General features: G+C 46.6%; 1 protein-coding gene across 1 annotated transcript in view; it reads right to left on the bottom strand.

Annotated features, from left to right (window-relative positions):
- The window catches only part of Sema5b (semaphorin 5B), a 121326-nt gene that overhangs the window by 14581 nt on the left and 92271 nt on the right, over positions 1 to 14474 (bottom strand). Inside the window, exons 5-8 of the mRNA XM_087901094.1 lie at positions 3904 to 3966; positions 3563 to 3661; positions 2957 to 3170; positions 2073 to 2358 (exon numbers count right to left, since the gene is read on the bottom strand). Of these exons, the coding sequence (XP_087757220.1) occupies positions 2073 to 2358; positions 2957 to 3170; positions 3563 to 3661; positions 3904 to 3966 (662 nt within the window). The remainder of the gene's footprint in view (positions 1 to 2072; positions 2359 to 2956; positions 3171 to 3562; positions 3662 to 3903; positions 3967 to 14474) is intronic.

Genomic DNA, 14474 nt, shown 5'->3' on the forward strand with positions numbered 1-14474 from the left:
GATAGGAGGATCCAGAAGCTCAGGCATTCAGTCTGAGGATTCATGGAGACAGGATCTTGCCCCCTTCGATCTGAGGATTCGGTAGAAGTAAAATGCCTCTCTAGTACCTAGCTCTTTTACTTCTCTGATCTTTTGGCATTTACCCAGATATACGACACCAAATTATTATTATTAAGACTGATTAGAATTCATGCTACATTGGGAGCATCCCTCTGTGCCACTTCTTCACCCCCGTCCCTTGTTCAGTGATGGGGGGGAACACAGTCAATGGCCCACATTAAGAAGTACATTTTATATTAGATCTATTTTGAAGCCTCATGAAACAACATTATCCAAGCTAAGTATGTTATACTTTGATATTTGATTCCAATCTATCCTGTCATTTACACATATGTATTAAATAGATGGGTGACAAACCACTGGTTCATGCTGCAACCTGCAACTTCTCAGAACTAGACAATCTCTACAACCCTTCTGGACCCAGAATCATATGTCTCTATGAACGTGATGTGAACTGCTCACAGAGATGACACAGTCACATCCACTTGTCCAGCTGTAGTCTCTGCCTTGGTTTCTTTCCCAGATGTGTTCACTATCCTCTCCCTCTGCCTGGTTCCAGAACCCCACCCCGTGCCCCTGGGTCCTGACCTGTCCTTCTGCGGGTCTCCCCACAGCTGGGATAGGCTCCTAATCCGCTCTACACAAAGCAGTCTCATGAGAGTCTTCAGATTTACACCCAACTGCTCACTGGCCTGTTTCAAATCCCCCAGTAATGTCTCCTTGTCCAAAGGGTAAAGATCAAAACCCTGAGAGCCGTCCACGAGATCCTCAGGACAGCCCTAACTCTTTAGCTTCTCTCTCACCTCCCTTCAGTACCCCTGTCACAACGGTTTCTTCTCAGGGCATGAACCTTTTTTTTCCTTCCACCCAAAAGCTTTGCACAGTTTATTGCACAGGGGCTGGAATGCTTTATTTCCAGAAACTTCACTTCCCATCTGAAGCCTCCTGTGATCTCCACTATGTACCTTGCTTTCTCCCTTTGTAGGAGTTACCATGGTTAAAATGGGTTGCTCGAAATAGCCTTGCCCACTCTAGAATGTCACCCCTTAACGGCATTGCCATGACTGCTTTTGTTCACCGCTGTCTACTCCCAGGACAAGCCCCTGGTATGGAGAGGTTACACAATACACTGTTATAGTCTACACTGATATTGTCATGTTTCCTTGATGTCTCTCCAGCTCTCTTTGCCCTCTGCTCATAGTTACCTACCCCACCCCACACCCCTGACACACACCGAGAGTTAGCCACACTTAGCCATGGTCAGCAGGCTTTCAGTTCAAGGCTTGTGTGAGCTGTGTTGAATATCCATCCCCTGGCCAGGATGGCCTCTCTGCTGCTGCTTGCTAGTCTTACCCACATCCTTGCCTGTCCCCAGACTATCCTTTCTGTAGACAACTTGGGGCACCCAGTGCCTGCTACCTGGAATCACTCCATGGCTCACAAAGCTCCTGATGTTCTTACAAAACACCCTGCACAGTGTTTCCCACTGCAAAGGCCTTCCTTGGTCTCAATGGTGCCCGTTCATCACTCTTAACCTGAAGGTCACTCGATTTGTTAGCCTCCACATGAAGGGGCAGTAGAGGAGAGTCTGGGCATCCCTGGAAACAACAGGGGTGCCAGATGCCAGCCTGCAGGTTCTGGTGTAGCTGGGAGTGAGGCGACGTCAGGATTCTTAGAAGGGAACATAGAGAATCCATTCTTGGGGCTGCCACCCATTCATCCCAGGCAAGAATCGCCACTATCCTCACCAGCATGCTCGCCCTCTATGAACCATCATGCAGCTCTCCTCCCTTTGTGCATATCTGGCCTGGTCCTGTCCTTCCCTGCAACTCTGAGCCGGTGCCTTACCACTCCAGAGGTGGTAAGCCACAAACGACCAGCTACAGGAGCAAGATCTCTGCTTTATGGATGAAGACAGCAGACTCTGAGAAAGGGTCTGCTGAGCCCAGCAGGCTTGCCAGGCAAGCCCTGGAATGATAGGGAAGGTTGGCAACAGAGATTGGGGGACTCACACATTGGTGGTGAAGACGCCATAGATGAGGTCCTGCTCGGGCAGGTGGAAGGCACTCTGCAGCTCGTTGTAGTAGAAGGGGACCTCTCCTGGGCGGGAGCAATTGAGCCGGGCCTTCATGAATGTGGTCCATGTGTCCTCCAGCAGGAAACGGCCCCCCACATCATTCTTGCACACTCGAGCCACCCGAGAGTACACAGTACGCCCACAATCGTGTTCCACGGCATTCTCCCGAAGGAAGAAATATGCAAACAGCCCAATGTCAAATGATGCCACAAAATTTGGCTCTGTGGGGATGACAAGAAGAAGGCAGAGTAGGAAGGACTGAGCTGTTTCAGTGTTCTTGGGTTTGCATCTTCAGTCCTTCCTTGTTGACCCAGGAGCTCTAAGAAAGTGCTCATATTTGTTAATAATGCTGTTGTTAATAGCATTTTATCACCGAATACAATACTCCATCATAAGAACCTTATTGGTTCCCCATTTAATCCACACTAGAATTTATAAGGTGAGCCCTAGGGCTACCGCCCCCTTACAGATGAGAGCATCACAGTAGAGAGCCGCTTGGCTCTTGCTCAAGGCCGTACAGCTAGTTAGTAAAAAAACTCAACCTCAAGAAATAGGAAGTTCACCTTGTTCACCTCTTTCCTTCCTGATTTCTTCCTTCCCTTAAGCACTATTCTATTCAGTTTCTAACTCTCTCCCCTAAAAGCCCGTCCTTTGTCTGTCCTGGGTCCTTGGTACATCTGGGGCTCAGCTCTAGTGTGTCTTAGTCTTTGGGGAAACATCTTCCCTGCCCTATCCACTTTATTAAAACAACTGAGACAGGAAAGGTCAATGGGGGATTCAAAGGCAGGACAGCCCTGCCCCAGGCCTGGGTTGCCTTACCATTGAGCCATTTGGAGTTATACTGGGCAGTACGAAGCGGTGGCCCACTGCCCAGGCTGCGGTAGATGGCTGGGTCCCGACCTGAGAAGTCGATGACGGTGGCAGCGTAGAGCTCCCCCTGGGAGGAGATGACAGCCGTAGAGTTGTGTCGTGGATCGTAGGGGCAGCGGGCCACACCATTGATTTTCTCGATTGTCCGGCTGAGGTTCTCCACCTGGAGATGGTGGGAGAGGAGAGCTTTCCCATGGGGTCCTGGGACCATCTTTGTTTCCATTAGAATTCTTAGAATTGTCTCCTTTGGGACCCTTGGTTTCTGTGCCCCCCCTCCCACATCTCAAGTACCCTCATTCCTTCCAGTCTGTGTACTCATGGTCATTACAAAGGCTGAGGTACTTCAAGAGTGTCTGCTGGACACCAGTTGGACTTTTCAATGATGAAGAAAATACTGAAGAGAGGTTCAATTTGAATTTCAGACTAAAAATGAATTTTATGTTTGTTTCCTAATATTTCATGGACACACATATTCCACCCACCCTACTACATTTGTCAGTTCCCACCCCAAGACTGTGGGACACCCCTCTTTGCCTGCCCCTCCCAAAGGCCCACCTGTCTGCTGGAGCACACTGGGGAAAAGGCATTGGTGCCGCACAGGAACACCTTCCGGCCGGAAACAATCAGGACTCGCACATAGTTCTGACACTCCTCCTGAGGTGAGAGGGGAAAGAGAGAGGACCACAGCTCTGCATGTGTGGCTCTGGGCGTGTTTACTTCATGATCCTGCATCACAGAGGCCAATGAATGCCCTACAACACCGCTGCCCTGGACCCATGCTGCTCTGAAGTCCAGCTTGTGTCTGTGGGAAACCCTCATTCCAGGCAGGTTTCACAAGGACCCCCAACACCTGACCAGAAGCTTCCAGCAGAACCCCTGTTGCCTTGGGCATGTACCTCAGTCTTCCCTTTGCTCTGGCAGGAGCGGCGTGTGTCCTCACTGGAGGCCCATTCTGTAGCCTGCGGGAGGAACGGGGACATAGTCTGGTGTTCATTAGGGCAGATGGCAGGGTCTGGGGAGGACAGGGAGTTGGAGAGGGTCTGGGTAGCCCAAAGGTAGGAATTTCTCTCACAGTACCTGTGAGAGACCGTCACCCAGAGATCTTTACCTAGAGGGCAGTCCCTCAGTCTAACACCTTCTCTGCTTGATTGGGGTGGGGACACCTAAGAGACCTGCTTTCAACTTCAGGGGCCCCATTAGCCTCACACAGCTTTCTGAGACTTCCCCCCACATCATCTAGGAAGCTGCAAGCGGCCAAGAAGGGTTTTTAGTGCCACCCAGGTCTTGACAGGAAATGTGCCTTGAAGGAAATGTTCCTCGAAGGAGTAGGAGGCTACCCTGGGTCTCTTTCCAAAGGTCAGACTTCGAAAATCTTAGAAATAGGAGTTGTGCTTTTCCACTGACACCCTGCCACACATTGCTTTTCTCCCTCAGTCTCTGCAGACACTGAGGTTCTTGGGGGCAATTTAAGGTGTGTGGTACGCCATGGGTAGGAGTCTTCACAGGCTATGTGTGTTTGTGACCTTTAGCCTACTGTCTCCAGGGATGAAGACTTCTTGCCTCAGTTGCTTCTCTCATGAAGTCTCTCATTCCCTTCTTCTATTATTTTTTTGTTTTGTTTTGTTTTCATTTGAGACACCAGCTGAGAAGAACCTTGAACCTCAGATTTCCCAGACACTGACTTCTGGGGTCACTTCTGATCCCCACTTTGTAGAGTGCTGGGAACAAACCCAAACTTTTGTCTACTTTCCTTTTTGACTCCCTTGTGGCATCATTCATGCTGCCATGGGCTCAGGGACTGGAGACACAGCTTTCTCATGCTTAGGGCATTAGGAGAGAGCTGTCTCCAGCCAGAATCCCCCACCCCCATTTATTCTCTCCCCATCTCTGAGGAGAACTGAAGGGAAAGATGATACTTCTCACACAGGAAACTATCACCAGTACTGATGTATTAACATGAACCACACAGCCTATCCTGGAAGGCCTGAGTAAGCAGATCGAACTCTCCCCGCCCCTCCCGCATACACTCTGCTCTAATTCCTCACAAAGCTTCTTTGCTGGACAATGGGAAGCAGGGGACAAAGAGGGAGCCATGGGGCTGTTTCTTGCTTTCCAGACTGGCACACACACACCTCTAGAGAAGCATGGCTGCTTACAGCAGAGAGGCTGACCCCTGCAAGAGCCTGCACCCAGGAGCTGGTCTCCACTAAGCATGCTGTGTCTACCTCTCCAGGCCTGCTTCTCCTTAACTTTAAAGAAGGGCAGATGACCTTTAGGTTCTGGGTTCATCTGGACGGAAAAGACTAAGCATTGTTACTCTCAGGACCCAGCAAGTTCCAGGTTGGGAGTCACAAGAAAGAAGAGTTCTTGAGGTTTCTGGAGGCAGGAAGGGTCAACAATCCCAACACTGAAACACAGACAATAGGTGACCAATGACAAACTGCACAGAGCCTTGGGGTTCCTGTGTGGGGCACATCGAAGGGACCAGCCTAAGGTCGTGTGGAACTCAACAATGTCACACACAGACACATGTCAGGGACTTGTGCATGTCTCTTTGACCTCCGGTATAATAGGGAGAAAACTAAAGCCAGTGAGGTTGAACAATCTGATCAAGGTCACAAAGCTAGTAAGGAACAGGATGCAAAGCAGACCACTGACCCAGGCATCCAAGAGCCTTCTGTCTCCTGTTACAGTAAGCAGATGCTATGAACCAAAAGTTAGAACACATGGCCCAAAAACAACATGCATGTTTATAACAGTAACAGCACAGAAAGGGTTTTCTGGAGTCATTTTTACTTGAAAATTATTTTTATCAAAGTAACGAAGCACAAATTTTAAAAACATAAAACATTATTAACAACCCCTAGTAACCCATTCCTTCCATGCTACAGTGACTTTGCCTTACAGCTACCAAACCCCAAGGCCCAATAGGCTGCTCAGCAGTGAAACATTTGTTATTCTTGCAGAGGATGGGGTTCGGTGCCCAGCACCCACAGTGAGTGGCTCACATTCACTTGTAAATGCATCTGATATCCTCTTTTGGCCTCTCTGAGCACTATCATGCACATATGCACACACACACACACACACACACCAAAACCAAACCAAACCAAAACAACCCAAAACCTAAAGTCCCAAATCTGCAGCTCCATCCCACACCAGCTTTAGACAAGAAAGGGCTTTCCCACTTGTTTTTCTCCCTTTGATTCCAGCCCAGAGCACACCTACAACTCCCTTCTATCCATCCTTCCTCAACAGTTCATATTTTAATGAAGATCCAACATTGGTATTCACATTATTGTAAAGACTAAGCTCTTCTCTCCAAACAGCTAGTGCCTCAGAGTTCCCTGACTGTGAGCCATTGACTTGTGACATAAACCACGATGAAGAAACTATGCTTCCGGCCAATAGTTTTCATCCATCCCCTAACTTTCTAATGCAGACTTATTGGAAGTGATCTTATTTAGATATATTTCTATCATACATTGATCTTACACATTTAAAAAGAAGAAAATGTCAGGACTCTCTCTAACCTTCTTACACTCCGTGCACTTCTCTCCCAAATTTGTAGCCGTCACCATTCATTTTGTTGCTTTCCTTTTATATAGAACATCATTTGTTGAACTGCCCTGTGTCAGCAAGGCAAGAATTCTCAGAGCCTTTCACTCTGGTCTGCAGGACTTTCTTCCGAGCCACTGATCCTGTTCTGCAAGTTTGGCTGTGATGCTCTCTTGATCTCACCAGAGGTGTCCACGGGTCTCTGACCAATCCAGAGTCAATCTTTCTTGTTTGAGCTTACAATGACTGTTGTGTCCGAGGGGCTGTTGTCCAGTCAGACGGTGTAGATAATGACCACCTGCTCAGGCTACAGCAGCTACATCAGGACCGAAGTAGTGACCAACAGTGGATAACAGAGGCGGTGCTGTCCATTGTGAGAACACCTGGTTTCAGACTCATTAAATTGTGAAAATGGTTATCTGAAAGTCAGTCAAATACTCAAGACCGGAGGCAATTTCCTTTCTCAAACAGCCTTCTCCATTGATTTTTCTCAAACGTTCCAAAAGAAATGCCGTTCCATATAATTTCTGCGTGCACAGTGATTCTAATAATCTTTTAGTTTCCTTCCTCATCTTTGTATTCCAACCTCCCAGTGAACCCATTGCTTGGGAGGCCTCCTGCTGGCTAAAACCAGCAGCTTCCCCCCGTCTGCTTCCAGAAGCCACACTGCCTTATTTCTTGATTTGTTTGCTTACTTTGGTGGCATACAACCCCAGTATCTTCCTAGGAAGAAATGCTGTGGATCAATTTTTAAAGTTCACGTGTGTCTGATTGATTCTTTCTTCATACTAATTACTTTCATATAGAATTCTAGGTTGACTATAACCTTCACCCAGTTTGATAAATGTTTATCCATTGTCTTCTCTATTTCAGAATCACCCGAAGAATCTGATATAATAATTCTTTCTCTTCATCTTTCAGAAGACCCCATTTTGTTATCTTTTATTGTTTTGTTTTTAAAATTTTATTTTATTTATTGTTGTTAATTGAACTATACATTTTTCCCCATTCTCCTTCCTTCCTCCCCTCTTCCACCCTCCGCCCCTGACCCTCACACTGTCAATTTACTCAGGAGATCTTGTCTTTTTCTCCTTCTTAGGTGAATCCATGTATATCTCTTTTAGGGTCCTCTTTGTTGTCTAGGTTCTCTGAGGCTGTGGACTGTAGGCTGGTTATTCTTTGCTTTACGTTTTCTTTAGACTCTGGAAGCTTTACGCCCCCCCTCGCCCCCCCACACACATTAAAAACAGTGCTTTTGATGTAAGTTTGGGTCACTTTTGAAAATGTAGCTAACTCTTGACTTGAAGACTTGGTTTTAGCAAATTTTCTTACATGATTTTGCCTTTTCTTTATCACCCTTTTGTTTATTTTGGAAAGTGTGTTAATTCAGCCCCTGGTTGATCCGTATACCTTGACACATTCTCTGGTTTTCTGGCATTCGCAGTTTGCATGTCTTGATCCTGTTGTTCTTATTTTGGGAGACTTTTCTTCAACTTTTATCTTTGAATCCTTCAATTCTTATTTTCCTAATTGCACTGTCAGCTGTCATACTTTCAACTTATTGCTCTATAGAAATATTTTTCATATGGAAGGAGATGTAAATTAGGTTGTAATGGAATTTAAAATGTTTTCAGTTTCTTGTATATTCTCTGTAGTTTGCAGCTTGTGTCGTCTCATGTTTATTTTGGTCTTCCCTTTTACTTTAAGGCCTTCCTTGGGTTGATGGCTTTTGGCTATTTTTTTTTTAAGCCGTTAGGCATTTTCCACTGGAAAGAACGGAGGCTTGAAGAAATGGCTAGTTCCATGCAGGGCAGTAAATGCACAAGGCAAGCCTAGAACATCTTGTCATTCCAGAATGCTAGGATGCCGCACTAACCAGATAGAATTGGACCGAGAGGACCCAGAAGCTGACTTGAAGAGGCCTCCCACTGTGACAGATGGGGTAGCTATAAACCATAACAACAGCCATGGCCTGAAACACACCAACAAGTGTAAATTTGAGACTCGGAAATAATAATAAATGAAAGAGGCTGGGATGCAGCTCATTGGGTAGAGGGCTTGCTTAGCATCCACAAAGTCCTGGCTTTGGTCCCTACCTAGCACTGCATCAAACCAGCATGGAGGTGCATGGCTATTATCCTAGCACTTGGGAGATGGAAGAAGGGAGGGTCAGCACTTCACCATCATCCTTGGCTACATAATGAGTTTGAGGCCAGCTTGGAATACACAAGACCCTGTCTCCAAAGATAGACGGACGGACAGACCGATGGGCAAACAAACAGATGGACGGACAGACGGTGGGTAGACAGACAGTCAGATAACCCACAATTGAAAGATACTAGGGAGCCAGCTCTTCATCTGAAAACCAGTACACAACGGCAGAATACTGAAAGAGTGCAGGACATGCCTTGCAGCAGTGTGTCAAGTTGGTATATTGACTGTTTCCAGTTGAAATCACCTGTGGAATTGAAACCTGAGAAAGGACCATTTGGCTTTATTTTCCTACAGGTGGCAAACCATGAAGACTCTTACAGCAGAGGGATCCTCTCTGGACCAGGATAGGACAATAGCTTTCATTATCAGAGACTTCTGGTGTCTAGAACAGTAATTAAAATCAGTAACTCACTGGTGTAGCATTTATCTCCAACTAGCCTTTATATAACCCCCATATATCTTAGCACCATCCCTAAAAATTTAGACCCTAGATCAAAGGTTCATTTCATCTACCATGCCTGTGATAAATTCTTGGTTGTTCTTTGTTTAAAAGTATAAAAGCTTCTTGCTTTGGTCTTATTTTTGGATTTTGTTGTGTAGAGATTCCCAGGTATGTGTGAATCATGAAAACAAAAATGGCTGTCTCTGGTTAATCAATCTTATATTCTTTTGGTTGCCATTTGACCAAAACCCTCAGAGGAAGTCAGGGAGTGGACAGGGGATGCCTTTCTTGTCTATATTAGCATAGTTTATTCAGTTGTTCTTCTTGCCTGGCTGAAGCAACTTTGTGGAGGAAAGATTTATTCGTCTCCAAATGTCAAGGAGTATACACCATCATGGCAGGAAAGGCATTGATTGTGTTCTATCTATCTATCTATCTATCTATCTATCTATCTATCTATCTATCGGTTTTTCAAAACAGGGTTTCCTGAAAACTATGTAGACCAGGCTAGCCTCAGACTCACAGAGATCCCTACCTGTCTCTGCCTCCTGAGTGTTGGGATTAAAGGTGTGCGCCACCACTGCCTTGCTGGCATGGTGTTTTATGTCTCAAGGCTGTGACAGTGGGCACTTGCTCACATCTGGAAGGGTCAGGAACCAGACAGCAGGTCAAAAGACAGCAGGGCTATAAACCGCAAGACCAGCCCCCAGTGATTCATACTTCCCTCAAGGACCGACCTCCTAAGTGCCCCACGACCTGTCAAAACTACCCAAGAACAAAATACTCAAATGTGAAAAACATTTAGCAAATTTTTATCTTGCCTTTGGTACACAACTGTTATTGCTGGGTAATGAAATAACAAAGAAATTTGCTTTATAGAAGCAATCGGGTCAATATATTGTAACACTAAAGAATGGATGGAGCTAGGGAATGACCATCAATTGTCACAAAGATGCTATGGACCACCCGAGGTTCCTATACAGCAGTCTTGCCAGAGTCCAAGTTGATGAAGCCTGTAGCAATCAATGTGCATATGATACAGGGTCAGAACATAAATTACGCCACCCAGATTGCAGCCAGAAAAATCAGGAAACTATTAGACAAATGATCAAGTTTCTTCAATAAATAAACACAAAGAAAGAAAGTGAAGAAACATTATTCAAAGAAACTTAAGAGACATGTAGCAAGCTGTAATGTATTAGGATCATAATTCAAACAAAATTATTTTGACTTTTTTTCTTTTTACTGTCCTGGGGATAGCTTCACACATGCTAGGTAATAATAGCTCTACCACTGAGTTACATCCTCTGCTCTATATTGAAATTGTATGATCTGATTAGGAAAACTTTAGAATTTAGTGAAACGAAAAGATTGCAAGACACTTCAAAATCATCCTTATCTTTCAGAAGGCATAGTCAAGTCTTCTCTTTTTGTTTTGTTAAGATATGTCTTAGCCCAGGCTAGCCTTAAACTTGAGGTCATCCTGCCTCGGTCTGCTGGGATTATGAGTGTAACCCCCCCCAAAGACTTCCTCCTTTCTCCTTCCACCCCTTCCATACTCACCTCTTCCCCCTTTATTCTTTCAACTTAAGTTGGTTTTTTGTTGTTGTTGTTGTTTTGCTTTGTTTTGTTTTGTTTTATAATGATAGGGATGGAATCTAGAACCTTCCCCATGCTAGGTCAGGGCTTTCTCACTGCAATCCATCTCAAGTTCTGTGTACTGAAATCATGACTGGTGGGGTATGTCTGAAATTTGCTTCAAAGGACCCCTGACAGGGAAGTGGAGACCCCAGACGTAACAAGTGTCACCCTGAGTGGATACGGAGTTCCCTGGGTCCATTGCACTATTGTTTTCCTGCGTGTGTGCTCTTTTACACGATGAACGATTGCTTCCCTTCTAAGTACCAAACATCACATTGGAAACTCTGTAGGTAGACTTCTCAGGTACTTATCAGGGAGTCTCTCTCTTAAGCTTCCCCACAGGAACCCCATCTCTGTCATATTCTAGAAGTCTGGTCTCTGACTCACTGAGTTTCTCCAGCAAAGATTCCCCCATTCTCTGGCCTGGGAGCAGGGTAAGGTGAAAGATTTCAACTTGAGTTCCTTGTTCTAGCCCCATGGCCCATGAGTGCCTCCCATCCTACAGACTCTAAACATGAGCTCTCCTTTGGAACTCTCGAGAAGAAGTCTCAGCCTCTTTTATTGGGCAAAGGAGCTAGATTGGGAGACCTGGGCTCCAGTCTTTCCATTTAGAGAATTTTAATCTGTGTCCTATTTTAGTTGTCTCTATTCTCTAGCACCCAGTACCTAAGTCTGAGATCTTCTGGAGACTCAGCTTGCTTTCCTGCCTCACCCCCTCTGTCAGTTATTCAGCTCTGTTAAGTCAGAACAATCCTTCTATCCACTTCCATCTCCCAGAAAGATTGGATTTCTGCTCCACAGACATGCACCTTCTCACCCTCTCGGCTGTGTGGATGTGTGCCTATTCTGACTCCCTTTGCCTTTGGTGGCTTCCTGCGAAGGAGTGGAGATTAGGCACATACTGGGCGTCAGCAGCATGATGAATGCTTGCTACTTGGACTGCCCCAGAAATTCCAGGTGATGATCTCAGGTCGTGGTAGAGCTGTGTAGTTTCTGTGCTATGAGGAAGAGCAGGCAAATCACCAGGCTATGAGCAGAATGGTCTCTGTGTGAACATGGCAGCTCCCCTAGACACACCAGAGATGACGGCTCAGCATCAGCACCATCTGAGCACTGAGTTCACCACGGAGCAGAGTCTAAACTACCCATAGCTCCAGGCTGCTGAGCCCAAGTGTGGAGGATGTGAGAAAGGCTAGAGGAGAACCAGGACCACCCCCGAATGTCTTCCCAACCCCCTGAAAGTCCCATTGCATGTTTTGGTGTGTACGTATACCATCATAATCATTTCTGCTCTTACAGGCCTTCTGGTACTCCAAGATCATAACACTGTAGCAATTAGACCCTGGAACTGGACTGATGAAGGTCACTCATGAATGCCTACTTACCAAATTCAAGCTAGCATCATGCTGACCCCCAGTCCCCATCAAGGCAGGTCACACGCCTCACACATCTCCTGTTTGAAGATTCCCATACTCATTGGCTGAGTTATGCTGGTAATAACTGTAGCAGCTGAACTGATTTGATTTCCCTCCCTCACCCTCCTCCTCAGCGCTTGCCCCCACTGCCCCTACACACACACATACACTCACACACACACACACACTCAACTCACACAGACGTGTACACACACTCACACATTTGCATGTATACATACACTCACACAAACACACACACTCTCTCTCACACTCAATTACATGTACACACACATGCACACACATACATGCACACACATACACACTCCCCCTCTGTAGTACTTGAGGATTGGGAAGGAGTTGGGGATTTCAGTTCTCCTTAGGGAACAGTCCCTGACATCAACTGTTTCACAGGGTTTAGGTTCTTAGAGGTCCCTCGTTTGCATAAACTCTTGCAGTTAGAAGTTAGATTTCTTTCTAAACAGATGTCAATTATTTAAATTTCAATAAAACACGAGGTCCAAAGGGACTTAAATCACACTCTGGGGTCCACTGGACAGCTCAGTGTCACTTTCATCCTCTGAATGCTGCTGAGCAGCTCACCACAGTCAGCACCCAGGACAGGGTCTGAGGGTCTGCAAAAATAGCGTGCCAGGTCACATGACAAAGTGGGTACTTAGAGCCCAAAGCCAAGGCTTTCTACTCAGGCCAGGCAACTGACCAGAGCCCCAGGTTTGCCACCAGCGTCACGGAGGAGGCTCTAGGAGGTCTGAGTAACTTCTCCCCTGCTCACTAGCCTTTGCGGTCAGACAGTGCCTCCCAGGATAGTTAAAGATGGCATAAATATGTCAGTCTCCCTCCTTGGTCCCTTCAGACGAACACAGCCTGGATTTTAAGGTTAAATCCCTAGGAGATATGCTGGTGAAGGAGGCTTCTGGTGTTCTTGGAGTTGGATTGTAGGGTACTTTAGAAAACCTTACGGAAGCTGAACCCCTACTCCAAGAATGAACTCTAAGAGTGCCATAGGTGTTTGTCTGTGCTAAAACCGCATCAACACTGAACTGGATGAACCAAAGGCCAAGTCTCGGTCTAAACATCCAGAAAGGTCCATGACTTACGTCCTGATGACCAGCTAGTGCAGACGCCAGAGGGGGCCAAGGTAGCATGGCGGCATCCCAGATAAGGCTTTCTTGACATCCTACAGCAGTGGTCCCTAAATTTAGTTACCCTTGCAATTACTTGTGAGCTTTTAAAAACCCCAGTGCCCAGACTGTACCCCCTGAGCAATCAAATGAGAATCTCTGAGGCACCGGTGCCTGTCAATGCTCCCCTAGGAGTTCTGGGGCATAGGCAAGGGACCATGGCCTAGCATCAGCACCATTCTTGTCCTAATTTATGGTAGCCAGCTGTGTTAGCCAGAAACCTACATGTCACCCCTGTGGTCCAAGCATGACTAACTCCTCTAGGGGTCACCTTTATATAGAAGTCAGCATGCCTGCAATTCTCAGGTTATGTGAGGCTATGGCCCTGTATGACCCTGCCACCTAGGATTTCCTTCCTGTCCTCCATCCCTCTTCCTTGCCCCCCTCAAACCTTCCCATCACTCCACTGGACAAGCCCAGTTGTCTCCTGATTGCTTCTTCCATGACTCCAGTGCCTGCTCTGGGTCAGGTAACCTAAATGACAAGTCTATTTCTGTCATTTTTCTGCTTAAACTCATTAATGGATCTCTATTGCCTTCCAAATAGTATGTGGATCCCTCCCTCCACAGTTCAGCAATGAAGACCCCACTCTCTCCAAGGGCTTCACCTCCAGCCTCCTACTCGTTGATCCTGCCCTCCTCCCCAGTGACGCTGTGTGTGATCCCTCTGTTCTGCCCTTCGCTTCCAGGCAAACACAGCCTTTGAGCTCCAGCTCCAAAGCAACACCTCTGGATAGCTTTTCAGACCCTGCTGGGCCGGCAGGGTTTCTTCTGCCTCGGGGCCACCCCTCCCTTGCAGTTTCTCAGGGCTCTGCCATTATTTCTCTACATCTCACTCTTCCGCCTCTACCTGCTCTCCAGGGCCAGACGACCTTCATTTGCAGACCATGGGAAACCAAATGAAAAGCGACTGCCAGGTGCTCAGGGCAGGCACCCTGGATCATCTGCTTCACATTGATTGTGAACCTCTGCGCTGGCTCCCCCATGTCCCGACCTGTC

The sequence above is a fragment of the Myodes glareolus genome, chromosome 2 (assembly GCF_982192425.1).
Source record: "Myodes glareolus chromosome 2, mMyoGla1.1, whole genome shotgun sequence".
NCBI classification, from domain to species: domain Eukaryota; kingdom Metazoa; phylum Chordata; class Mammalia; order Rodentia; family Cricetidae; genus Myodes; species Myodes glareolus.